The sequence below is a fragment of the Chelon labrosus genome (genome assembly GCF_963514085.1).
Source record: "Chelon labrosus genome assembly, chromosome: 9".
NCBI classification, from domain to species: Eukaryota; Metazoa; Chordata; class Actinopteri; order Mugiliformes; family Mugilidae; genus Chelon; species Chelon labrosus.
Genome location: NC_140359.1, coordinates 1,675,564 through 1,702,935, shown reverse-complemented (window position 1 = coordinate 1,702,935; position 27,372 = coordinate 1,675,564). Strand labels below are relative to the sequence as shown.

General features: G+C 40.0%; 1 protein-coding gene across 1 annotated transcript in view; it reads right to left on the bottom strand.

The window, feature by feature from the left end:
- Window positions 1-2,928: 2,928 nt before the first annotated feature.
- Window positions 2,929-27,372, bottom strand: part of LOC311493271 (transmembrane protein 132C) — a gene marked incomplete at its 5' end in the record, with an annotated part of 234,108 nt that continues 209,664 nt past the window's right edge. Inside the window, 10 exons of the mRNA XM_084551833.1 lie at window positions 2,929-3,800; window positions 4,504-4,778; window positions 5,401-5,706; window positions 5,837-5,965; window positions 7,962-8,090; window positions 10,611-10,673; window positions 13,045-13,122; window positions 13,448-13,579; window positions 13,745-13,808; window positions 19,017-19,222. Coding sequence (XP_084407959.1) covers window positions 3,173-3,800; window positions 4,504-4,778; window positions 5,401-5,706; window positions 5,837-5,965; window positions 7,962-8,090; window positions 10,611-10,673; window positions 13,045-13,122; window positions 13,448-13,579; window positions 13,745-13,808; window positions 19,017-19,222 — 2,010 coding nt within the window. The 3' untranslated portion in view covers window positions 2,929-3,172. The remainder of the gene's footprint in view (window positions 3,801-4,503; window positions 4,779-5,400; window positions 5,707-5,836; window positions 5,966-7,961; window positions 8,091-10,610; window positions 10,674-13,044; window positions 13,123-13,447; window positions 13,580-13,744; window positions 13,809-19,016; window positions 19,223-27,372) is intronic.

Here is a 27,372-nt window from a genome sequence, read left to right as displayed (position 1 = left end):
AGAATGTGGGCAATAATAATAATAATAATAACAATAATAATAATAGCACTGGTCTTTATTTTTCCCCTGATCCAATCATTCATTCATTCATTCATCTTCTATACCCGCTTATTCCTTCTAAGGGTCGCGGGGGTCTGCTGGAGCCTATCCCAGCTGTCATCGGGCGAGAGGCGGGGGTACACCCTGGACAGGTCGCCAGTCTATCGCAGTGATCTGATCAATGCTTTAATTAAATTAGCATGAGTTGACACATATTCTTCTTAACTCTCCTCTCTAGTTGCAACCTGCTACTACTATTCTGGTCATTCTGTAACATCTGACAGTTGCAAAGAGAACAAATAAGCCAAGCCTTTATGCTTTTAAATGTCTTCCTCTCTGGAATTGTGTCAAAGTTCAGCAATAGTAATTTAGTAAGCATGCAGTAAATTGCGGTCCTTCAGTGACATTTGTGGCTACATACAGTACCTTGATTGAAAAAAAGCTGAAAAAAGCCCTGAACTCTAAATCAAAAATAGCCTTGTATTTTTTTGAAGTTAATATTAAAAAAACTAGGTAGAATAGGTGTCCAAAGCGGTTTAGTATGATTAACTTCACAGCGTGTTAAGAGTCAAAAGGCTTTTCATCTGAGAGCGTCTTTACACTCACACCTTTAAGCGACTATTAAACTCTGACCTGTTCGAGTGATCCTTTTGATCGCAGCAGTCTTATAACTATGTCAGAGCAAGATAGATACAGGAATGTGTCCAGAACATACAGTATAGTTGCCATCATAACTCAAAATGTCTATTGCTTTGGTGGAGGCCGTGAAGCCCATGTTGTTCCCCCATTTGGTGTCAGCTCACGTCTCTCATCTGTGTCTGCTCAGCTCTCTTTTCTCTCCACTCTCTGCTCTTTCGATTTCAGACCCAGTCATTTTGGTTGAGATTTTAATGTGCAGTCTTATTATGTTTTTGTTTCTGTTTTTTTCTCTTTAATCCTGATTCTGCCCTTTCCTTGGCTAGCCCACTGATAATCATTCTAGCATTTGGTTTTATTCTGAAATGGACTTCTCAGACTCGCCATCCTCAAGCAAGTTTGGGTGTGATGCATGATGGATTACCTCCATTTTTACATCTCACTATGGAGATAAACTGATGCCTACCCTGTACAAAGACAAGAACTAATTTAATATTTGAAACAAAGACAGGAACATCTTTAGAAAAAGAACCAATAAGATCACTGTCACATTGTGGTGGTCGCTAATACTGTGTACCATGTTTGCACTGTAAAATGTACAAAATATCACCATGTGGTTGGCTAGTGGCCTGCAGTCTTATTCACAAGCATTTTGAAGCATGTTTATTTATTTACAACATACAGTGTACTCTGAAACAGTAACACATTTATAAATAAATATTGCAATCTTAACAATCTTACAGTTTTCCTTTTTTTTTTTATTGTCGGTTCTTCATGACTCGTCACCTGAGCTTAATGAAGGTGAGGCAACTCCTGCCTGCTGTGTGTCCCTTCTTTTCACTTATTCTTTTATGTGCTATCGTTTTCAGTCTTCAGTCAGTCCCTGGTGTTGCTTTCATTCCTCACCCTCTCAAAAGTCAATTTAAATAAATAGATATCTAGGAGAAAAAATAATAATAATCATATATTCTTAAAATCTTAATAAATCTCTGAAATAAAAAGCTACAATTAATGTCTTCCCAACTTAGGAGAAAAAGATAACCGGAAAAAACATAATTTAAATCTATTTATCAAAAAGGACAAAGGAAAGGAAAAAAATATATATATGTGTAAAATAACGTTCAGCAAAATGTGTCATGAACCAATATCTCCTTTTTAGATATTGGTTTATTTAGTCATATCAGTCAGTATATTCCGTTAGCTCCATGTGCAACCCTGGAGGTACTGCTGTCGCTCTCGTTGCCTATGTGGTACATTTTGTTTTAAATAATCCTCATTAAGTGTTCTGGGGGGATTTTCGAAGCCCAAGCTGCCTCCTTTTAATGCGAGACTCCTCAGCCAGTACCCCTTAAGTTTACAGACAGTATTCCACTGGATTTCACTGTGTGTTTTAGTTCACAAAGGTTTCTCTACTGCTGTCCAACCACAGACACACGGAGAGGGGCCAGACGATGACCAGACTGGTTCTGAATATGTGGGGAGAGCCGTCACCGGCAGCAGGGTTTCAGGAAACAGAAATCGAAGCCTCAAATGCGGCTAATGTCCTTTCCTGTTTGTAATTGTGCAAGATCAAATGCCTCTGTCTTGGATCCAAGGGAGAAACAGTCTTTTGCATGTCACATCATTTTTTTTTTTTCAGCTTTCAGCACACTCGGTAGTTTGAGGAAAGAGCACGATTGCCTGAATACAGAGCTCAATGACAATTCCCACTGGTGACGGCAGAACGCCTGAATTTCTGGTTGAGTACTTGAAACATATATATATATATATTTTACATTTCACATTTTAGCAATGCCAAAAGAAAATGGTTTACATGATAAAACAACAACAGAAGGTATATTTGGTGAGCACCTATTCTTCAGAGAATTTAGTGCTTCACTATTTAACCATATAGCAGACTTGGCAGGTAAATAACAGGTTTGTATATTAAAACTAGATCAATAATTAATCCACAGCCATTTTGGCAATGTACCATATGAGTATAAAAAAGACTTCTTAAGTCAGGATGTGATGTACAGTAAGTTCTTCCCATCCTCGTGTAAATGTATAGAGGCTTAATAAGGTTTGTCCAATAACATACCCTGAATTTACTGTATAATGTATGTATACAATGGTTTACTGGTATTCTGAAAGTAAACATTTATAACCAATAGTGACATTATTATTGATTTTTACACTAATATTTTCACAATAAATAATACAAAACAAATTCATAATGTTATTTATTGTTTGCTACTATTAATTTGAGTGTGAGCTAGTGATGACGTTATGCTTTCCATTGCCTAAGGGGAGCTAAATGTAAGCATCCTCCACACTGTCTGTTTAATAATCTTCCAAACCCGTCACAGCACTTCATGTTCCCTTTACTGTTCTCATATTCCTCCCATTCTCCCTACATTAATCCATTGCAAAGGCATCACAGGTGAATTGTACTCATCGTCCATCCCTTCTCCTGCACTCATCCTCTGCCCCGCCTCCTCTGTCTCATTCCAGTCAGTCACAGATTGTCTTGTAGCCTCTCCATGTAGGTTCTGATTTCAGACTGACCTAGGTCCATGTCCTGGCACACCCACTTGATGTCATCCTGGTTCCCATTGGTCACCAGTGCTGAGGAGTTGGTGTATGAGCCACTGCCACCTGAATTATCATTGGGCAGAACAGTGGCGAAAGACGTGAATTTAACGCGTTTGCGCTTGCCAGCTGCAACTGCAACTGCAGCCGTGGCTCGAGGGGAATTATTCAGATGCTCTTTTTGGCCAGTGGGGTCTTTACCACTGGTAGTGATTGCTGAAAGGCACTGATGTGGTTCTGGAACAGACCTGGGCAAGGTTTGTCCTTGGGTGATACCCCGGTGTCCACCTGTGCCACCACTCCTACTAATGGTGCCCATGCCCGTGCCCACTCCCACCATTAAGGAGTTGCCAGCACCATTAAGCAGGTACTTGTTCTCCTCGTATCCGCCTTCATTTCGGTCAATGATGGTGGTGCATTCATCGGGTAGCCCTCTCTGGCATTGGTCAGAATGGTCAGCTAACAGGTCAGCCTCATTGCCAAGCCATACCCAGTCGTGGGCGTGGTTCATGTTGCCTCCTGCCTCCAGCACAGGGACCTGCTTGTGACGGTATCTGCAAAAGAAAGTTGTCAGTGAATGAGGGATGGTTGTAATATTTTGAACAAATACAGTTTCAGGTTAGGCAAATATTGACAAGGGACATCTTTTATTTGGACCATAGAAAGCTGTGGGATAAATCAAATTGCATTTCCCCAAGCAACATGTTATTAACACTGAGTTTATATTATAGACTGTATAAAGATGGACAACAGAACAGCTCCTCAAAAGTGAAGCCAAAGCAAGTAGACCTCCCCCTGGTGACTGGTTGCAACAAAGGTCATAAGCTCCTCCCCCTCCATGTTAGTGGATGGGACTTGGAAGAGCACGTCAAATATTTTTTTTCAAGAACGGTTTCTGTCATTTTAGGTATTTCTGTCAGTTTTGTTTTAGTTAAGAAACAGGATGTGACATCATAATGACTGCAAGTTGCCCTGTCAACCGCTCTGTGAAGTGGTCCTATAGGATCGTGAGAGTTGGAATAAATAAATTAACAAGTACAGTTGGCCAATGCAAGGAAGTGGGGAGATGTTGTCCATATTTATATACAGTCTATGCCAATAAACACATTGCATGTCATGTGTTTGATCACATGGTGGTCCACGTAGACATTTCTCAATCATGATGTTACTGTGTGTTTATCTTACTATTAACTTACATTACACTTTAATTGTTGAATTTATGTGCAACGCCAGATTCATTTATTTACAGGGTTTTACCTGAAAGCAAAGCTGACACAGTTGATAAGGAAGACCAGTATTGCCAGGCAGAATACACCCAGAAGGGCATACATTCCAATCTCGAGGTCTGACAGGCCTCTAGTGGTCTGGGTCAGCTCACTGTTTCCAGTCCCTGGTACCTCCACTTGAGCTGGGTAGCTGCTGTAGTCCCCTGCTTGGCTGGGACCGCTGCCTCCACTGCTGCTGCTACCACCACCGGCAGCTTTGCCACCTGAAGTACGATGGATTACTGTGCTCTTGGTCGTTGTGCTAACCTGATAAATGGAAATGAACACATGCACATGACTGAGTTTAACACAAAGTAGTATTTTGTATATTAATGTGAGATTCACCCAATTACCACATTACTATATACCAGGTTTGATGTGCTGATTTCAAAGTCATTAAGTAAATGGAGTACAAAAGAGGCGAAGTGAAGATGTAAAAGTACTATAGCCATAGACACCCAAAATCAATTTTTACCAGGATATGAATCTGGTGACACACCACTGAGATTTATAAGAATAGAAAGAAAAATTACCTTTGCATGCTGTTGGATAGTTCTACAACCAATCAGAGCCAATGCACTGGAAAGAGTTTAAACTCCACTGTGCCCATTGCGCTTCTGTCCATCACCACTTAAAGCCCACTAGAACAGTTTGATTGACCTGGCAGATCTTGGTCAGGGTATAATCTATTCCCCTCCCTAGTGATTCAAGTCTAACTTTCCGTTGCAAAAAGTTTGTGGGTAGGGGATGTTTAGGCTGTCTTCCACCCTAATGGGTAGGGTCTATTGTTTACCTTAAAATTCAGTGATACTATCCAGTGATGATGTAGCAGTTTAAGACTCAGGGTTTAATGTAAACTGTCTCTAATTCACTTTTTGTTTCCTCCCACCTTCCTCATGGCTCCTTCCTCTCGGTCGACTGCTGCACTGTTGGACTTCCAGTCTCCTCCGTCCTTTGTCCGTTGCTCACTGGTGCTGTTGTCCATCCCACCATCGTCCATGTCACCATGTCCGCCTCTTCCCATCACTCCTCTTTCCTCACCCTTTGCTCCAAACTTAACTATTACATTACCAACTCCGGATGCCAACACACTCTTCCTTTTGGACTTCTGGCAAGTCCCAGAAATCACCATCTCCACACGCACCAGTGCCCCGTGTCCATTCCCCTCAGCGACTACAATCGGCCAGTGCTGTTCCTAATAGACAGAGATAATATGAACATGAAAACATGCTTAATGCAGTATTAACAGAAAATGTATTATTAGTAGTAAAACTGTAAGATGTTTAACTTTACACCAGTTACCATGTGAAGGCAGCAGCCTATACCTGATTGGTAACTGAGATGACACTCTCATCCAATGAGTTGGCTGAGAGAAGGAAGTCCTTGGGATCATAGATTCCAAGTGGCGTCACTGAGCCGTCACTGTACTGGATCCATGCACTGATCGCAGCCTCCTGAATGAGAAAAAACACTGTGAGGTCAAGGGTATATACAGATCATCTAAGCAAAGCCAAATATGTTCATTGCATTTCAGACATAGGTTGTACCTCTGATGGCCTTCTATGAAAAACGTTTGTGTACAGGTCATTGAGCGCTATTGATTAATCCCACTTATCTTTGGTGCTGAGAAATGTCACTGTGAGCCACAGTGAAATCTCAAAGTTTGTATAGCCATAACTGGCTAAAGGGACATCTGCATCTTTACTTGCGCATTGAAGAGAGCACGGTGCATCATCAATTTATCCATCCACATTTGTTCCAGTAATTCAGTGATTAAAGCTGCAATAGGTGACCTTTTTATTTGACTCAAATTGTAAAATATGATGCTTGTAGTGACCATCTTGTAGGACACAACTTACATACAGAAGGATTGCAAAAATTATATTTACATTTATTGGGGAAAAAGAGCTGACAGATTTAATTTCCTTTGCCGTTTGCATTAATAAACCCATCTCTATCTTTTGAATAGTGCTTTTTTTTTCAAGAAGTAAAAATATATATTGGTGTTGGCCTTGGTAGCTTGATAGTGTGGTCTACAGTATAATGGTAATAAATAGCATGTTGCTATTCTATGAGGAAGACACAAAGAGTGACATCTACACTGCCATCTCTCCATCCCCACACACATAGACGTTAACAGTTAAACTTGTAAATGTCCATGACTGAAAGCGGAACACCTCTTTATGAGAACAGATACATGTCTTTTTTCATGCCTCTCCATCTCTTCTTTTGCAACAAGAACAATTACACCCAAGAAGGATGTTTTGCCAACTGTTTTCTTCCATGAGCTAGTCCATAAACAGCAGAGAATGTATTTTTCTCCGCTTGTCCTTAAGCGGTCCCGCCTCACTAATTCTCCTTGATAAATACCTTTTGCTTTCTTTAATCAAAACACAGAAAAGATTATGTAAATAGAAAAACGGTAAAGGCTTCCTTGCAAAGGTAATTAAGGTCCAACATGAAGAACATTGCTTTGCCTCTTTTCCTTCCTTTATTCTGACATTAATTCGTTTCTCCAACTTTCCCTATAGCCTTCTTTTATTTACGACCCCCCCCCCCCCCTTCTTTTTCTTCCATTCGGCTGTTCTCTCTCCATAGCTGCGTCATCAAGACAAGAGCTCATAAACGTTTGACTAAAATGCTGGATTGTGATGAACTGAGTCCCATCCTATTAGCCCTTAAAAATGATAAAAATTACAAAAAAATAAAACTTAGGATGTGCAGCATTGTTTGATTGAAAGAAAAAAAGAATGAAGTGAAAGTGAGAGAAGGGATTGTGGGGGATTGTGCCATAAAATAACCCTTGGCAATGTGATTAGAGAGTCAAGAATAGTACCCTAATATATGGTTTGCATTTTAGTGTGGGTTTTAAGGATGTGTTTGCAAGGAATAAAACGATGGGGGGAATCTGTACATTTTATTTTGTTGATTTCTTGCTGTGATTTTAATTATTATATTGTATTTTATGGTATAGACTTATCTACTGTATCCTGAAGCTGAAGAGTGCATTAGCCTGGAAGTTATGTACTCCTAATTACAAACTGATTATGATAGAGATTCTATCTCTCTCTATGACAGGGAGATAGAATTACTGTTTAAATGCTGTGATGAGAACCTTTGGGGCATTACTGCAGAGATACACAGCTTAGGATGTAAACCATCACTTTACATTTATCACATGCGTGCATATGTAAACTACATTTTGACTAAGTGATGACATTCGAAGGATGTGATATCTTGTGGAGCTGGATATATTTTGATCCCTGGGCTCATGTTCATTGTGGTGACATAGATCTGTTTGCACAGTCACGTTTCCCTAATATTTCCACAAAGAAAGAGAACACAACTAAATCATCAATGAACTTGGTTTGACGTCAGGGTTAGAATTAGGCAAGTGGTAATTCAGGATTAGGGCAAGTCTAAGGAAACGGCCTACAGTATTTCTCCTACCTGTTTAGGTGTGTGTAGCAGGTCTGTAGCTGTAGTTGTTAGCTGTATAGCCTGGTAATTTCCAGGACTCGCCGTCATGCTGAGGGACAAAGATGCAACCAGCTGGACTCCCAGGTCTGTGATGGTGACCTAGACAGAGAACAGTTGCTGGATGTAATTCAGAGAAGCAGTCAATGAAAGCCGTGGCCTACTGGTTAGCGCTTTGGGCTTGTGACCAGAGGGTTGCCGGTTCGAACCCCCGACCGGTAGAAAGCGGCTGAAGTGCCCTTGAGCAAGGCACCTAACCCCTCACTGCTCCCCGAGCGCCGCTGTAGCATGGCAGCTCACTGCTCCGGGTTAGTGTGTGCTTCACCTCACTGTGTGCTTTGTGTTCACTAATTCACGGATGGGATAAATGCAGAGACCAAATTCCTTGTATACACAAGTATACTTGGCCGATAGACACTTAATCTTAATCTTAACCCTTGTATTATGTTGAAAAAAAATTACATTGATTATGTTACTGTGTAAATCCACTCAAAACAGTCAGAAAAACAGATTAAACCAATAACAACTTTATTTTAGATTATATAAACATTTAGAAAAGAGACAACAATACATTTTTGATTTGAACACTATATTTAAGAACTATTTAGTTAATGTTTTTGCCTCTTCACAAATACGTTTTTTTTTTCATTTCACTTCCCCCATTTGGTCAGATTTTCAATCTTCAGCATTTTTAGTGATCTCCACATGATGGACAGAATGTAACTGCGTGCTTTCTGCAGATGTAATTCTTGCATTTCACACAAGAGGTACTTGTTTTACTGTCCTCTCAAGAGGGACAGACCTGGCATCTTTGTGTTTCTTTACACCTGTATCCACTGGATCCACTACAGATTGGTTGGGTGGCCTGACCTTGACCTTTTCAATGACAGCTACAGCTGCCGGGGAAATCAAGCTGGCCTGGCTCGCCTCTGGATCTGGGGAGTGACGAGTGCTTTGGCGAGTTCTTCCAGGAAAAGCCGACGTTGGTACAATTTGCCCGAAAATACTCGAGACCAAGACTGGTCTCGAGTACCAAGACTGGTCTCGAGTACTTTCAAGGCATTTTCAAGGTCTTGGTCTTGTCTCGGAATCGACTGCATTTTTACTCGGTCTCAGTCATGCTGGACTCGGGATTTTTTGTCAAGACCAGTCGAGACCATGTGATTTTTGTAATGACGCAAGCAAAAACCGCAGCCAGCACAGGCTTGTCTGGAAGGGCCAACATGTCTGCGGTGTGGACGTATTCAATATATCTGAGAAAGACCCATGGATGTCAAAGAGATGACATGGGAAGAGTGACAAGGACAAGGGAGAGAAAAAGTTCCTACCCTACACACACCTGGGTCTCTGGGTCTGAATGTCTATTCAGAGGCAATCAAAATATAAATAATTGGGCAATTAAAATAAAGTACATCAAAGAGACATGTTTAATTTGGATCTGAACAAATACTTACCCACATTAAAGTGTCTGGGTCAAAATGACCCGCAACATCATCTTTGTATACAAACTCTGCACAGACATTCCACGACACATCAAAGTGTCGAGATTTTACACACCAGTTCATGACCCTATATGAGGAAAAGTCACAAACTTTCATGAAGAAAAAAAAAGGATAACCAGTACTTTGGTCAACACAAAAACTGAAATGGGTCAAATTGACCCTTAACATAATACGAGGGTTAAAAGACTCGACTTCTACTTGTTTGATCCGGTTTTAGTGGCTAGAAATGAGAAGAACGTGAGGGGTGGATCAGCACTTTCAGGAACTCTGAAAGAAACATAGGCAGCGGAACCAAAACACTTGTGAGATTTCAAGATTATGAGATCCACCTTGCCAGGCTTCAGGTAATGCGCTTGTGACAAACGACTGTGGCACTATTATCAGCTTTGTTTAGAGCAACAACAGTCTATGGTTGTCTTTTACAAACAGTTTCCAAAGACATGATGGTTCAGTGTAATAGACCCTGTGCCTTGTCAAATAGTAATACAGTATAGTGACAAAATAAAATGATTTTCAATCATTGGCATACAATATTTGTATGCCAATTCATTAGGTACAATAGTGAAAACAAACGCATTCTAATATAACAGTCCTCCACCAAATCCTCCTTCATGACTGTTAAAATGTTCAGTTGACGTTGAAATTTCAACTGGATGATCATTTTGGAGGATGTAGGTTAGGTTAAACTGTATAGAATTCAACAGTGAAGGGTTTCTGTTATTTAGAATAGCCCGCTGACAAAAATAGGTTTGTCAAAACATGTTTCTTGACAACAAAATACTATTCAATAGTACTACAAACCACAGCATGAAGTATGAAGCACTTTACATGAAATACAACTTAGTGCAGGACTGTTATATTTACAAGTGCACTAGTGTACCCAATGAACTGGCAACGGTGTGTAAGTAAATGTTGATAACAATGAGCAATAAAGCCTAAAATCACTTTACTTTTCCTATGCCTTGCTAACGTTTCATGAATTCAGTATGCCCAGGATTTACATTTATAAACATGTTTACCTGATCTGTGAGGCACTTTAAATGCTGTTTTAATTCAGATGTATATACAGTACGCATAAATATATCCTGGATAGATGAAATGAAGGGGAATGATATTGTACCTTCTCATCCAACACAGTCACAGTCTTCTCTGCTAGTATAGTGTCAGAAAGCGGAGACAGAACCTGCAACAAAAGATCAAATGAAAGACGATGAAACAGTTATGTTCAAACTGTCCAAATGTTTCAAAAAGAAAAAAGAAAAGTAAATCCCATTACTGATGAGTTGGCTGTTTGATTGGTGACAGAAAGACAGGTTGTGTTTCATAAAGTCGGCATTTAGGAAGTACATGTTTAATATTTAATTAGCAAAGAAACTGGTTCTCTGCATTTAACCAGTCCGTTGGTACACACACAGAGCACACACAGACCAGTGGTACCTTGTTCAAGGGCACTTGATCTCCGCATGCAGTGGCATATAATGCAGTAACATGCTATCGCCTGAACAGGGACCCTGGAACTTCAGATTAAAAGTTGGATGCTCTACTGTCTGAGATATCCAGAATTCTGTGCTTTATAGACTGTGTAGACTAAACAGGCAGACAACAGTTTATTGTTATGGTTATTGATATTTTTAATTTTATAGATGACAGTGAATTGTTTAACATGGTCAGTGGTGCAGAGACAACGTGGCAATAAGTTAGGAAGCTAACACACAGACTCATCAAGCGAGACACATCTACACTCTTCACAGTATGTCTCAAACACACACACACAGACTTTGAAAAGCTGGTGACACTTATATTGTCTGTGTCAGGAAAATGCAGGTTTAGAAACACTGGTGTTGTCATTCCACATCACACGCTAAGTAATGGAAACGTGTACACACACACACACACACACACACACACACACACACACACACAGTGTTCCCTTCTGGCTCCCAGCTGTGCTCCAATGTGTCAGCATCACCTAAGACAAAAAGGCCCACACAACGGAAAGACTAAAACTAAAAGAGAGTGAAAAGATGAAGAGAGAGTGTGTGAGGTGGTGAGCAAGCGAGAGAGAAAGAAATGGAGTGGGTGTCAGAGGGGGAGAGACAATGACAAATAGAGGAGGACAGAAAGTGAGAGGGGGCAGAAAGAAGGAACACGAAAGAGATGTGGGTACAGATGGTGAGAGGGAGCAACAGACAGACAGTGATAGAGATTAGGAGCCCCCGTGCTGTAGTGTACTACTCCGCCCGGCGACAGGAGGACAGGCAGATCAGATTGGTGTACAAAGAAAATCTTTCAGCAAACGTGTCGGGGCGTCAAACTCAATCCCACCCTCAGCAAGGTAACAAAATGCAGTGATTGACGGCTCTGGGATTGCTCTTCAAGACCGACAGAGAATAAGAGAGTGGGAAAGAGAGACTGGATTGGCGGGGAGGAAAGACGGACGACGAGAAAGAGAGGAAGAGGAGAGGCTTGGTGAGAGAGAGAGCGGGGGGTGAGCTGGGGGGGTAAAATTTAAATGTCAAACTATCAAATGACAGCTGTCGACGAAGATTCTCTCTCCTGGCTCCCAAACAGTGCACAGCTGTATACTATATGCACACATCTGTACACATGTGCCTGTGTATGCCTACATGAATACAGAACCCCCCAGTTGGATGGATGCTAACACACTCAGCTGTTCCCCAAAATCCCCAAGCTATCCTCCCATCCTTTTAACAAGCACAACACACTCCTCAGAGCAACTATAACAATATAGACACATAGAATGATATTTGACTTTAAGTCATGTAAATAATTATTTACATGGTATATCTGCCTGAACATAAGCGACAGAATATACCAAAGACCGCACGAACCATGACTGCAGCATATTTACTGGTTTTGCTTTAGCTTTGCTTTAGTATACGAGTGATTTAGGACACTGAGCCACAGGACTGTCCTCCACTGTCACATTAAGTTACAATGGCCAGGCTTATTGGAATTCAGCACAAGTGCACGAGTGTGTTCACTGTGTGTATGTGTATAAGTGCTGAACGTCACACTGAGATGTCAGGGCCAAATCCAACAGTTAATTGTGCCTAATTGTGTAACGAGCTAGCAGGGGAGTCTTAGGAGTACAGGAACATGAAGCGTGTAGGGTTTACATCAGCACCGTGCTTATGGCTGAACTGTGAAGTGTCAGATTACACCGCACTTGACATAATCGGGCATTTCAATTGCCTTTCTCTGGATTTGTCATCCAAAATGCAATAAATGCTTTGTTAATGTGGAGTGTTTAAACTCTGGGGAGCTTTGCACTTAGTCAGTGGTTCATACAAGAGGTTGTTCTAAACTTAAAAGTTTAGGTAGAATCAAAGGAACTCACATCGACATGGAAACGTTCTCATTTATGTATGTATTTTTATTTTTATTTAAGTTTGTTCCATTTGCTGGATAGCATGGTAAGTATAGATAATTCCACAAGGACAGTGGGTTGTTTGTGGTTTGGTAGTTAAATTAACATGAAAGAGAATAGACAGGATCACACACTTAGTGATGCTAAAAGAAGTAGTACACACCTGTATAGAAGTGATCCCCAAGTCTCGCCCCATTATGATCGGTCCGTCTATTAGTCTCACAATGTGAGGATGTTCTACCTGTGGAACACAGGAACAGTAGTCAATGAAAAAAATATATATTTTTGTTATTATGGAAACGGTTACTGCTTTCCAATGACATAATCTTAATTTTTTTACATTAATGTTTTTGTACAGGGCTAACAAACAAGAAACACCATGCAGGTAGGTAAGCTAGGCTAATCTCCTTCTGTCTCTCGCTACATATGTCTATATATACTTAATGCACAGACATGAAAGTGGTATTGATCATCTCATCTAACTCTCAAATGAGTTAACATGCCAATATGTCACACTATTCAGTTTGCGCATGATGAAGTATATGCGAGCACGTGTGCAGGCCTACCTTTAGCTGATCCAAAACCAAATGAGTGATATCAGCTTGCCAGTCGGCACCCAACATGTAGACCATCTCTCCTCCTGGGTCAGAGGGTTCTGCGACAAAATGGGTGAGGACGCGCACCAAAGCATACTGGTACTGAAAATTCAAGAAGAAAGTCATATTTAGGAAAAGATGAACATACAACGAGTCCTCTGCATCTAGCAGGACAGCTCTCACTGTGGGATACTGACATTGTATTAAAAAAGAAAGGATTAAGACACTCCCTTTAAAACTGTGATATGAAAACCAATCAAAAAATACCTGTAGGGTGCAGCCTTTGCCCTTCCTGTCATCATCCTCGTCATCTTCACTGTCTCTGGTAGGTCTGGAAAGAAAAGCGATAAATGAGAGCGAAAGAAAAAATAATGATGAGAAGGTGAGATTATCTGGTTCTTAAATGCCCCTTTATACTCTACACTCACTCCAAGTTAATCTACTGAATAATCTCTGCTCCAGGCTACACTTTCAGGCAAAGAAGAAACACTTCAGTTTTTAATCCATGTGGAACACTTTTAAGACACTTTACCTGTAATGTTGCATTTATTAGGCGATTTATTAGGCCTTTGTGAACAACTTATTTTGAATATAGCTGACCCATGTGCCATTCTTTTGTAATATTATCTTTGTGGCAACTTTTTCAAAAACTGCATATCATATCTCTTAGCCAAAACCAATATATTACAAAAATGTTGTGCTTAAAAATAGTTATCCCTAGTGTGTTTTCAGACTGAGCAAATATGAGGAAAGACCACCCCGTGCTTCTCTCCTTCTTCCATTATTCAAAGACAATGTATCTGAAAAGCCATTTAGGTCTGCAGCACTTTGTGATTTTATAATGGGATAAGCCCTGTCATGGAGTGGTAGTACAGCTGAATTGTTTACAAGTCATGCTGGTTCTCTTGTCTCATTTGCGCTGGGGTATCCGTTGCAAACACAGGAGAGGGACAGGCCTCATCTAGAAAAGGATGTGGGCAGAAGCAGCTCATTTGCTTTCACCGCCACAGACACTGAAACAGCCCGTTTGGAACAGGGCTAAAACCTGGGATATATAGTGGTGGTAGACTGAATGATCTGTGAGGAATTTTGAGCTGAAACTTCAAATACACATTCAGGAAACATTTAACACTTATGTTAACTTGTTATAAATGTGTCTGATATAGGACCTTTACAAAGTTGCTTTTCTTGACAGTGACAACTTTAAAAAAGTAAAGTAGAACAGTTGATTTGGCTGGAAAGGTTAATTAATCTTTTATTCTTTATAGTTTTAATTTCCAAAATGCACTTCTGTAAAGCAAAAAAAGACACTGAGAACAGCAGCTGCACATCATACTGCTTTTAAACCTTTTTTAATTTGTTGAAGTCAAAAAAACACAGCAGTGGTTTGACAGTGTGCGGTAACAATCCAAATGTTCCATTTGTTGCTGCTATACATATGCCAGTAAAGCACACATCTGTGTTAAAAACTAATGACTGAATAATTTAAAGTAATACTTTATGTAATTTCAAAACTAAGGTGGCTAAATGACCAACCCAAAACAAAGAAATACAATAAATCTGAAGACGCGTGTTAGAACAGAAAACCTCTCTCCCATCTCTCCCAAGATGATCTATTTTTCTCTCTCAGATGTGCACATATAAACAGAAATTCTTTCGTCTCTGCCTCCCTCTGTGGAATATCTACCCAGTACCACATGCGGGCAGGCCCACACAGGTTCATACATTCACACAAGGATGTACACACACAGTCTGTATCTCAAAACTGCCCCAGTACCTGTGAAGCCCAGGTAATATTACAGGAATTCTCTTTCCATTTCCCAGTGCCCCAGCCGCGGCACACACTGTGTCTGTGTGAGAGTGTGCGCCTAATAGTGCTTGTGTTTCACTTTGGGAGATAGTAGTTAGGGGAGATGGAGGTGTGTGTGTGTGTGTCTGTGCACACGGCTTGGTGGCTATCTGAGCAAAAATTGGCAAAATTGAAAAATAGTCTCAGTAGAACAGAATAGAGGGGTGGCAAGATGGGGAATAGGAACAAACGCAAACACGCACACACAAATGACCATGCACACACACTCACGCGTGTCCGCATGCCATCACACGTACAAAAGGCACAATTCAGCACAGATGCGCAGAAGCATACATGCAGGTATGTGCAGAGAAACAAAAAACACACACACATGACAGTGAGAACAGTGATTTCATGATCTGAGAAGGAAAGGGCAAATGCTTATTTTAGTTGACTGTCAACTGAGTGAGTGGGTTTCAGCTCAGGAGGTGCATGCTGTTATTAAAATCTGAGCTTCGGAAACATTTCCCCACTACGACTCTGAATTTCAGTAAAAGTCTAAGTAGGAGGCTGCAGGTTTAAATCAGGTGACTTCTTGCCTCTGCCGGATTCTGTAAACAGGATTATTTTTTGTATTTATGCACAGCTGAGAACAAATGTGACTTTTACTACATGTGTGATGGGTGTACTGCTGCACCGGCTGCATCCTCGCGTAGCTGTTACATCGAATGTATGATTTCATTCAGCTAAGATATATGATTAAATGTGATAGCCGGCAGAACAAATACAGATGGGGAAAAAAACTATGTACATAAGCAAATAGAAAAACCTAGAAAGCAGAGGCCACGCAGAGACCAATGCTCCACAACAGCAAAGAATTAGTTTAGACATCTTTACAATAATTAATTTCCACTGTATAACATTCACTTGATATTTTCCTATTGCAGGATAAACAATGAGAAGTGCCTGCTGTCCTCCAGACCTTCTCTCTGTATTATCATGACTTCACCCTCCTCCCTTCTTTCACACAAAGCATCTCAAAATAGCACATAAACTATAAACTGACAAACACAAACACCCTTTAACTGGTACACCCACTTGTGTTGTCTCCCTTTCTAGATTATGTATATTTGCATTCAGCGATAGTGATGCTAAAACCATAATAATTGTCACCAGAATAGCCGGACAGACCTTTACCTCATAGGAAATTATACACTCGCTAGAACATTGTGTGCCATCAACTGCTCTATTCAATAAAATCTCAACCACATATGGACACCTACCAACATGCCTACAGGGAGAAGAAGACATGCACCATTCAAGAGGAACTTGTCTCACTGTCTTTTTACTCTCTTATTTGCAGAAATATGTTATATATATATATATATATATATATATATATAATATATAAGATCTAACGTAAAATAAAATAACATGCCGTGTCTTTTACTCAGTTCCTTCAGTTGAAAAAAAAAGGTATGAATCAACCACATTTTCAAGTAGAAAGAATGCATAAACAAAGGGCTGTAGATAAAGAAGTATAAGTATATAAAACAAGTATACCTACAGAGTACTGCAAAAGCTGGAGCCGATTATCTTACTGTTTGATTGTTTGTAACTTTACAACAGTGGCATCTTTCACACATTCAGTTTAGCTGTCACTTTGTGCATTTGGATCTGTTCATGCACTCCCGAGTTACAACTTCAGCATCAATTGCATTCATTTTGAATACAACGACTGTAACTAAAGTTTAATAGGTATACAGGTAAGCTCAGTCCATGTACTAGTGCTAAGTGGAATTTCCCCTTGTCGGCCATTGATTGATTCAAACTAAAATGGTTGACTTGTTCTGTTCCTCAAGGAACCAATTTGCTTTGCATGTAATAAAAAAAATGTGATATTTATTTTGAAAAATACATCTGTTTATTATATCTTAAGTCATACCGTTGGGGTTCGATTGACAGCTTGCGATGCATTTTGTAGTTTAAAAACTTATATCAGATTGCCCTTTGGCAATGGCAGGAGGATGTTCCTTGTATCTTGTTGTCATATATTCCCCATATGATCGATACACAAACACACCTGGACATCCACATCATGTCAAAGAAAACGTGATACATCAGACCAGGCCACCTCCTTCCTTCCCTAAAATTTTTAAGATTGGTACAGGTGGGTGGAGCTGTAACAGTAAAAGTCCCATTATCTCAGTTGACAAACTCTGAAGCACATCTACAGCTTGGATCAGCATAAAACCGTCACAGATAAAACCAAGATTAGCAATATGTGATTTCCTGAGATGAAACTAACTAAAAAATTAAAACTGTGCATTCAATCACACAGCTTAAAGGAACAGTATGTAGGATTGTGGCCAAAACTGGTACTGCAATCACTTTCAAAATACTGTAGAACGGTGTATCCCCTCAGCCTCCCCCCTGACTCGAGGTTGCCAGCTAAGCTGCAGGATCCAGCAGGAACGTAGGCTGCTACAAGGAGCTTCCAATGGCAAGTGACGAGTCCTACACAGCAAGTTTTTTTTTTCTGTTAATAAAGTTTATGCTTCATGAGAGATGTTTTGCGAAGTAATTATGTATCGCAAAAATTTACCTATAGCGATTAGCCAAATATTTCATAAAGATGTACTGTAATACCACATTTCAGTTGGAACATAGATTGTTTTCATACCCTGCTAGTGGTGCAATATAAAGCTTTTTATGAACGCATTTAGCACGGGCGACCATGGAAAATCCACTGTCTATATGTACGGAAGCACGGGGCTTTTAGCCTATACCAACAAACATGGTAGAATATAGCATCCAAAAGTCGAGGGTCAATTCCATGCCATTCCGGACTTTGTCACGACGTATTTCGGATTCATAACGAGGTCTTTTAGGTTTAGTAACGTTATACATGTTTTATCCGACACGTTCGTAGCTGCAGCTGTGGTAACTAGAGCAGAGCTGGCAACCCGGAAGACGAAACTCTACTGACTTCGTGATTAGTAGATAGCTTGAGGGTGGCGCCTCATACCGCGCCTCAAGTATTTGAAATGAACATGATTTCTTCATGTCTAGTGACATATCAGGGCCATTTTATGATTAATTGAAATACATTTCTTACATACTGTTTCTTTAAGTCTGTTATGTTTATGTTATCTAACAGTATCAAGAAAACTGAATACACAACTGCAGCTTAAATCAGTTTACTTTCAAATTTTTGTTCGACTGTGAATAAATTCAACACCTATGGCTGTGTGTTTTGTTCCCAGCTGTAGCAACTTTTTGAAAACGCTGCTCTGACTGACCTATTCCTGCTGACAATATCACTTGAGGCTCATGGGTATTTAGGCCCATCCACCATGCCAAAATTACAAACAAAGCCTATTTCCTCCGAGACAAAGTTGAAATAACATTCCTGATGCCTAAAACTATAGGATTGTTACATTATCTGGGGCCCTGTATAGTAACCAGACATGAGAATACAGAATGCAGAAAAAAATCTCCCCACATTTCTGCGCTCTGGTCTCACAACAAGTGCTGCTGATGTTTATGTTACCTTTACTGATGAATGTTGGCATTCAAATATCTTTCTTTTCAAAATAAAAGGAATTATTCGATGGAAACAGAGGACAGGCATCATGAATCTGCAGGCTATATGTGAAATACATTTTGAGAAAGAAACTGGTACGAAGGCTTACATCCTTCACTGTATTCTCCCTCTCTCATTCTCTGAAGGTCAGACAGGTAAATTACCTCTTGTTGGTGATGATGGGCACCCTCCAGCCCTTGACCTGGCTCAGCTCAGTATCCGACACGTCTATCTGCAGGGGGAGCTTGGGCACCCAGACGTTGAGATGCAGCTGAGCAGATAGGTGCAGGTAGGTGAAGTTGACTGCCAAAGACTGTCGCCCACGCTTTTCCTTACCGTTCACAAAAACCTGGTCACAGTTTGGGGAAACCTGAAAAGAGAAAAAAATGAGAAAATTAGTTAGGTCGAGTTTGGGACATAGAGTGTATAAATATTGACAGCAGAACAGCTCCTCTAAAGTGAAGCCAAAAGCATATAGAGCTCCCCCTGGTGACTGGCTGCAGTATAGGTCATAAGTTCCATGTCCTCCATTTTAGTAGAAGGGACAAACCAAAACACCAAAAATACATGGCAAATCATTTTTTTTAAATATAGTTTCTCTCTTTTTAGGTAGTTAGTATAATGCTGATGCATGTTCAAATGTTTTAGTTAGCTATTTGACGATATAGCAAAAGTATGTGACCTCATGAAGCTCTCATGTAAAGCGTTTCCCCGGGAAAGTAGCATTAGTTTGGCCCATAGATTGTATAAATATAGACAATGTGTCCCCACTTCCTAGCGTTGGGGACTGCTTTTACGGAGCAGTTGGCATGGCAACTGGTGATCGCCATTTTGTCACATCCTGTTTCTATAGCGTTGAATAACTAACTAAAACGAAACTTATCCAAAACGTTACACCTAACTACCTAAAATTACAGAAAGCATCCTTGAAAAAAAATCTGATGTGAATTTTAGTGTTTTAGCTTGGCCCAAGTCGCTTCCGCTAACATGGAGGAGGTGGAGCTTATGACCTATACTGCAGCCAGTCACCAGGGGGAGCTCTACTTGCTTTGGCTTCACTTTTGGCAGTTCCACTGTCCTTCTTTATACTGTCTAGGCTAGGGAGTGGGGACACACTGTCCATATTTATATACAGACTATGGTTTGGGACAACATTCATGTAAACATTTTAACAGCTTTAACTGAAACAAATATATTTACGCTCTTGCAGCAAATAAGATATTTGTCACCGACTGTTAACTTTTTAATTCACCTTGGAAAGCACTTTTGAAGACTGTTTTGTAATGTGACCTATAAAGAAAGGTTAATAATATGCTTCTTTCTGCCACATTAGTGGCATTTATGTTTGAGAATACTCAGGAATCTCTTGTCACCTCCACTAATCTGAACAAATGTATTAAAAGTGCTGCACATAACAATCTAAAACCAGTAAATCACATTAATTTAACAGCATTAGTATAATTACTTTGATTCATACAAGTTCTCCTGCAAGAGTTCTTTTATGAACCTTTTACACAGCTTCAGTAACCCTGAATCTGAATGTTACTCAGTATCCACAAAAAACTTCTGTTATGTGGAAACACAAATATCTAGTTTTAGAACAGTATTATTCAAATTAAATTAATACTGAAGTGCAAAAATATGCATGTAGACAGAAAATTATTATGGTTGCAATTCAGAAAGGGCCCTTACAGACAATGTGACAGGCAGAGCAATGGAAATGGATTTTATTCAGTCTCCCTTGAACCCTCCTCACATGTGTGACTGTGTGACTGATTGAGTTGACATTATTTTGGACAAACTGACTCACATGTTTTATCAACAATGTCTTCATACAAGGAGGGAACTGATCATAAACCAATGTGGGCATAATGTCATGGGTTTCTAAATTACTGTTGTGGCTACATGTGTGTATGTCTGTGTTATACATATCCTGCTGTTATGTCAATTAGACAGTCAAATGCTAAAAAAAAAATCGATTTTTACTGTTGACAGAAAATGTAATTTTGTTCAAATAGTTCACTACAATGTGCAAAAATCTGTAATGACTGTCAATATCTAATAATGCCAACTGCTACAGGACTGGGTGGCACAGTGGCGAGGTGGTTAGCACTGATGCCTCACAGCGAGAAGGTCCTGGGTTTGAATCCATGGGCCGACTGGGCCTTTCTGTGTGGAGTTTGCATGTCCAGGGTGTACCCTGCCTCTTGCCCAATGACAGCTGGGATAGGCTCCAGCAGACCCCCGCGACCCTTAACAGGAATAAGCGGGTACAGAAGATGAATGAATGAATGCTACAGGACTGTGTTGAGTACATTTATTGTCATCCTGTTTCTTTCTCTCTCACTGTATTATTTCCTGCCCTTCCCACACATATTTCTGATTCGTTTTATATTTTCTGCAGCCGTTCATCCGTTTCTGGCAAGTATACAACGTCTACAACCCCTCTTTCTTTACCCTACACTTATCCTCCCCCTTCCCACACTCTCATTCATCTCTCCATGCCACACAAGTTCCGCGCAGCTCATTCTGTCTCCTTACCCGTTCCCGTTTCACTCTCGACCTTACATTTAGCATTTGGCTCCTTTTGTCCAACTTTCTGTCTCACATACTCTGGCTGTTTCCGGCGGCCTCTGTGTTTTTCCACACCGGTCCACTTTCTTTTGTAAACCTGCCAATTTCTATACACTGGATTCACTCCTTTCTTACACTCAGGCCCACCTCAGATTCCAAGCTTGTCTCCTAGAAATTACATTGTATTTTATGCCTATGCCAGCTACTACTGAGGGGGAGGCAGAGTATCCTGGACAGGTCACCAGAGACATAAACAGCCAATCACACTCACATGGACAGCTACAGCCATTTAAGAATTTTACCAACAATGTTTACAAGCATGTATTTGGAGGAAGCTGCTGCACCCGTAGAGAACCCGTGCAGGCACAGGGAGAAAGTTTTCCCTTTCTGAATGAGTCAAAAATATGACTCCAGTGGAATGGTCATGGCACATGGTTTGCGTGCTGATGTTCAGACCAAGCACATAACTGGATGGCAATCCTGTGCAGGGGAATGTGCTTTATCTGTGGCACATGGTCATTAAGACTCCCATTTTCTGTATATGTAGCTAATTAAAGAGTTGCCATTAATTTCAGTTTGGTTGTTTTTGCATGCTCATAAACAGGCTGTGTGTCAGGTGTGTGGATAGGTGAATGTATAGACAATTTCTGGATCAGTAACATAGACTGTTAGTCATTAGTGTTATGTGTTGATTGATGCTTATTACCCTAAAAACATGTTTCTGAGGAAGCCACATTTGGCAACAATTTGAAGGTATTTGAGATTTTATTTCAGGTTCTAGCTAATTATTGTCGAGCTCACACCAGATCAAGCTCACTACAGAATGTTCCTTTTCCCTCCTAAGCATGAACAAGCACACACAAGACCCACTCACATTTGATACGGACTTTTTTTCTGCCTTCCTTACCAAATTCTTTGATCTCAAAAGAGGCTAACATTTTGTACATCTGAGCAAAACCATTCTTCCTCTATCTGCTCTCACCTTTTAATTTCTTTTCGGTTTAACTTTCTTCTCTTTGCTTCCGCTCTTCTAACATAAAAGGAAAGAAGCCCGAGCCTTCACCTGTCTCCTTCCTCTTTTAAATTTCTCTTTTTCGTTCTTTAACTTTCTTTACATCTCCCTCAACATCCACCATTTCCCTGTCTTGACCCGCTCTTTTTCTTTTGTCTCCACCTCCCCCTCCCCCCTCATTGCACCGTCTCCCTCTTCATCTTCCCCTCTCTCTCTGAAACCTGATTTACCGCTTGTTAACATCAAAGGGATGTTAGACCGTTGGTGCCTCAAACTATTTCTTCAAATCCTTTTTTATTTTCCAGGTGTAAATCAGTGTGAAAACGGCACAGTTAGTGCGACAGGGTTTGGTTTCCAATGAAGGTATAAGACAGCAGAAGTCGGGACGGAAGCACAATAGTTCTGCTTGAACCACGTCTGTAGCCATTGTTCAAGTCTATCATTTCTAAAATGAATATCGCAAAGGAAATTTAGCTTTGGTCCATGGGGACATAGTTTTGGAACTTTAAATCTGCTGGAATTTTAATTTTAATAATTTCTATGTGCAGCACAGAAAAAAAATATCTTAAAGTGATATACCTCAGAAAGATGCATTCAATTTTATTTTTTTTGCCCCGTGTTCTGTGTGTTATATGTGTTTTAATTGCACATTTTATAAAGACATTACTGCAAATTAAAACGTGCTATATGAAATTAGCTGATTGTTAGATCCCAAAAGATTGCTTTGCTTTTCCGGCCCACAAATTTAATTTTTTGGTTTGCTCTTGCTGATCTCTCAGTTTCTTCTTGGCTGCAGCTGTTTTCATCATAGACTGTAGAAAGGATGAGGGTCTCCACTACCTGTCATTGTCCATAATTATCCTAGTAACCCAGGAATGTGGGTGCCGCCCTTGTGAGTTTGGAGCATAGACTGTATATAAATACAGAAACGCAGCCCCACTTCCTTGCATTGGCCAAACTGATGGCATTTTCCCAGGGATACAGGCGCAATCATCATTTGGAGCCAGAGTTTGCGCAGTACAGTCCAAGAGTGGAGCCCCCCCCCCCCCCCCCCACACACACACACACACACACACACTTCTGCCAGACTCACTGGCTTACTCACTTATTCATTTATTTATTACAACTCCCACAATTCTATGGAGCCATTTCACGGAGCTGTTGGCATGGCAACTTGTGGTCATCATGATGAGACATGCTGTTTCTAAGGTGTCAAGTAACTAACTAAAATTAAACTTATCAGAAAAAATTACACTTGAGTATACATAAGCATTATATTAACTACCTAAAATAACAGAAACCATCCTTGGAAAAAAAAATTATTCTAATATGTCGGTTGTGATAGACAGGTAGATTGTGAAGGTAGTGTAGAGTGTGTGTGTGTGTGTGTATAAAGTAGCCCTACCCTAAGTAATAGTAGACTTACTGGTGCTAGCATTTGATCAATACTGTGCTCTGCTCTACCTCCACCAGTTTCAAAGAATTTTGGATTATACACTGCTCTTATTTATTTTCCTAATCTTGAGTTCCTACGTGACAGCTTCACGGAGTGGCTGTAAATGGAAACCGCCAATCAACATGATGTCACATGCTGTTTCTCTAGCATCAAATAACTAATCAAAACTAACCTCAGGAAAAATGACTCTTGAACTCTTGAACATACATCAGCACTATATTAACTACCTAAAATCCTTTTAACAGGAACAAACTCTGAGCAGAACCCAGCTCATATTGGGGGACCCATCTGTTTGAGGCCAGCCAGATAGAGACAGAAAAAGAGAGAGAGGAGGAAGCAGCATGAGGAACGAGATAAACATACATCTGTCATAGATACGTACATCTGACTAAAGCGTACATGTAGAATCTAATTAAGACACAAACATCTCCAAATGAATGCTAATATTGGTTTGTGTAAATCAGAGATATTAATAACAAATAATTTGACATTCCAACTTAAATATGTCAGTGTTGTGATCACAGCTACCCCTGACTGGTCAAAAATATAGAATTAAGTTGGATTAGAGGTATGTAGAATTAGACAATAAACCTGATACATGTACAGCTGAGCCAGTTTCCATCCATTTGGATGCTGAGGCAGGAACTTGTGTTTAGAAATATTCTGTGTATTTATATTAAGATGCACATTTATTTTTAGCTCTGGTTTCGTCACTTTTTTAATCTTAGTTTTTTTTTTTGTTTGTTTTTTTACCCCATCCTCTTTTTTGTTCCAATTAAATTCTCTTCTAACCCATTGACACCCTACACTGTATTTTCATTTGTGCGTATGTGTGTGTGTCTCATGGCAGCTGTGGAGCAAAAGCCAAAATAGACTAATGAGAGCTGCCACAGAGGTGACGTGGAGAGAGTGCTACACAGAGAGAATTAATGCATGAAGATAACAGACACACACAGCTAGGGGCATGGCAGTGTAAATAGTTTTCTTTCTGATATGTTTCAGCAGTTTTTCCTGTTTAATAATGTGTCTTTTAATCTATAAATTCATTTTCAGTATATCTGATGATGTCCATTTATCTACTCTAATTCTGACGATTATGTAAATCAGTAAAATGCATAACGCTGTTATACTGTTACACTTTTCTTCAATCAGGTCTGTTCTGCCTGACGATCCAGAAGTAATTGATGTCATGTATCACCAAAAGTTAGAATTCAGAGAAAACGAAGTGCTGACAGCTGATCAGACACTGAAAATATGTTGTGCAACTGCAGCGTAAAACTCAAAGAGGGGGTTTTGACAGCCATTTTTATTTTTTTTTGCCAAAACCCCCATTCTCCACAACGCCGCTTTGAATTGTATTTATTGACTCTCACCTCAGATAAACCTTTCACCACCCTTTTCTCCACCCTCAATTACGTCCCCTCTCACTAGCCATTCTGCTCCGCTAGAAAACTTTTCTCTCCCGTTCTTAAGCTGCTACTCCGCAGTGCTATTACATTGCACTTTTCAATTTTCTACCGCACTAAACACAAGTACAGTAATGTACACAGCAATATCAGCTTTAACCAATTTAAGAACATTTTCTGGAGATTACCTGTCCCTGAACTGGCTGAGAGGATTCATGGATCTATTATATTTTGCAATTCTTTAGCTTGACAAAATGATCTTGATAACATGAAAGAGAAAAAAGAAAAAAAGAAACCCACTAACATCTGTATTTCAGTGACACAGCTTTTCTGAGCTGTTCGTACAGTACAGCACAGATTTGTGCTCTGTTTCCTTCACAGAGGGTGTTCAATTAAATGCTAACTGTTCACAAAGAAAAACAGGGCAAAATAAAACCCACATTTTAACATTCCCATGGAGTATGAAAAGACTTCTAAATTGGAGAAACTGCTTACGTTCAGTCTGGAGAGAGCAGGACATAAACATTTCTTGAAACTGTATATCACTGGGTTTAAAATAAAGAAAATGTTCCACATGTTGGAATAGCGACAATATTATGTCATAACCTAAATTTGAAGAATTAAGCTTCAAATTTAAAACAAGTGTAGCAGGGTTTTTGCAAGTAAACAGCTGAGTTGGAGGTTTAAGGACACTGAAAAATGGATTTAATCTCTGTTTCTGAGAAAGAAACACTGCACTGATGGAACAGGACAAACAGTAGCGGGAATGAGAGGGGAAGCTTAGCAAGGAAAGACTGAAGAGACAGAGAGCGAGGGAGAAGGACCGCAGAGAAAGAGCGGAGAGAAAGTGAAAGTGTGGATCTCAGCAGTTGGGACCTGGGAAAAAAATGCACTCATCTTCATCAAATAACACAAACAACACCGCAGAGACAATTGCTGAAACTTTTTGTAACTTCTCAGCAACCCAACCGAGAACTTAACTGTTTAAAGTCGTTTTTTTTGCAGAAAGCACTGACTGACTCTTGTTCATACATTTATGACTTAAAAAGCAATGATGGACAAACACACACAAACACAAAGTGAAGCTATATGTAGGAAAGCGCGAGTGGTATTGAACTATTAAGTATTCTGTATATATTTGTAAGAAAGCAATTTTACGTCCTACTGTTTTTTGCACGGAAGTGTGTGACTGTACACACTTTACAGTCCACATTTGAATCCCCTGAAAATGTGTTTGACTACAAGTACATACTGAGACTTTTAATGATGTGCCTACTGTTAAAATAGGATATTATGCATGCAGGAACCTCTGACCCTCAGTCCTCCGGCTTGTTTTAGAAGAAATGACATGTTTTATCCTGGCTTTTGTGCAGAGGTTAATTGATGGCCATGTCTCGATACGATGGGCATGAACACAGTGCTTGTGTAACAGCTCCACTTACTGTGTACTTGTCAAACCACCTGCTGCTGTTTTAGCTCCATCGCCTAAAGGAACCTTTGCTTGTTCTTGAATGTCAGATTTTAAAAGGAATGGTCTTGTTGGTCGCGAGGCACCTGTGGCTTTTGCAACATTGCATTAAATTAGTCTAAAACTGTTGCCACCAGGCATTTGTCATCACTTTAAAAGATACTTCAGACCTCCCGGGTGGCTTTATTTCTTGAAATAATCCAGGACCTTTTTGGACTTTGTATTGAACTTATGTGTTGACAGACCAGTGTAGCCAGTGTATGCACACTCAAGTATAATACATGCTTTCCACATCCAAATATGTCTAATGATAGTGATTATTATTTTATCACTAGAAGACCACATCAACAACGTCACTTAGTCCACTTACTTCCACCTATTATTATTGTTATATATTTGTCACTTCTGGCTTTACTTGTCCCACAGTTAACAGCAGCAATGTTTGAGAAATTGAAGTCCATATACTGTTTTCATATTGTTTTGTATCGTGGTAAAAAGGCTAGGTGAGAATTCCCATATCATAAATCTACTGACAGATGATACCATTTATCAGGCTCAGAGGTTGAGTCCTTACATATGCCTTCAGTGGCAGGTCCTGCTTATT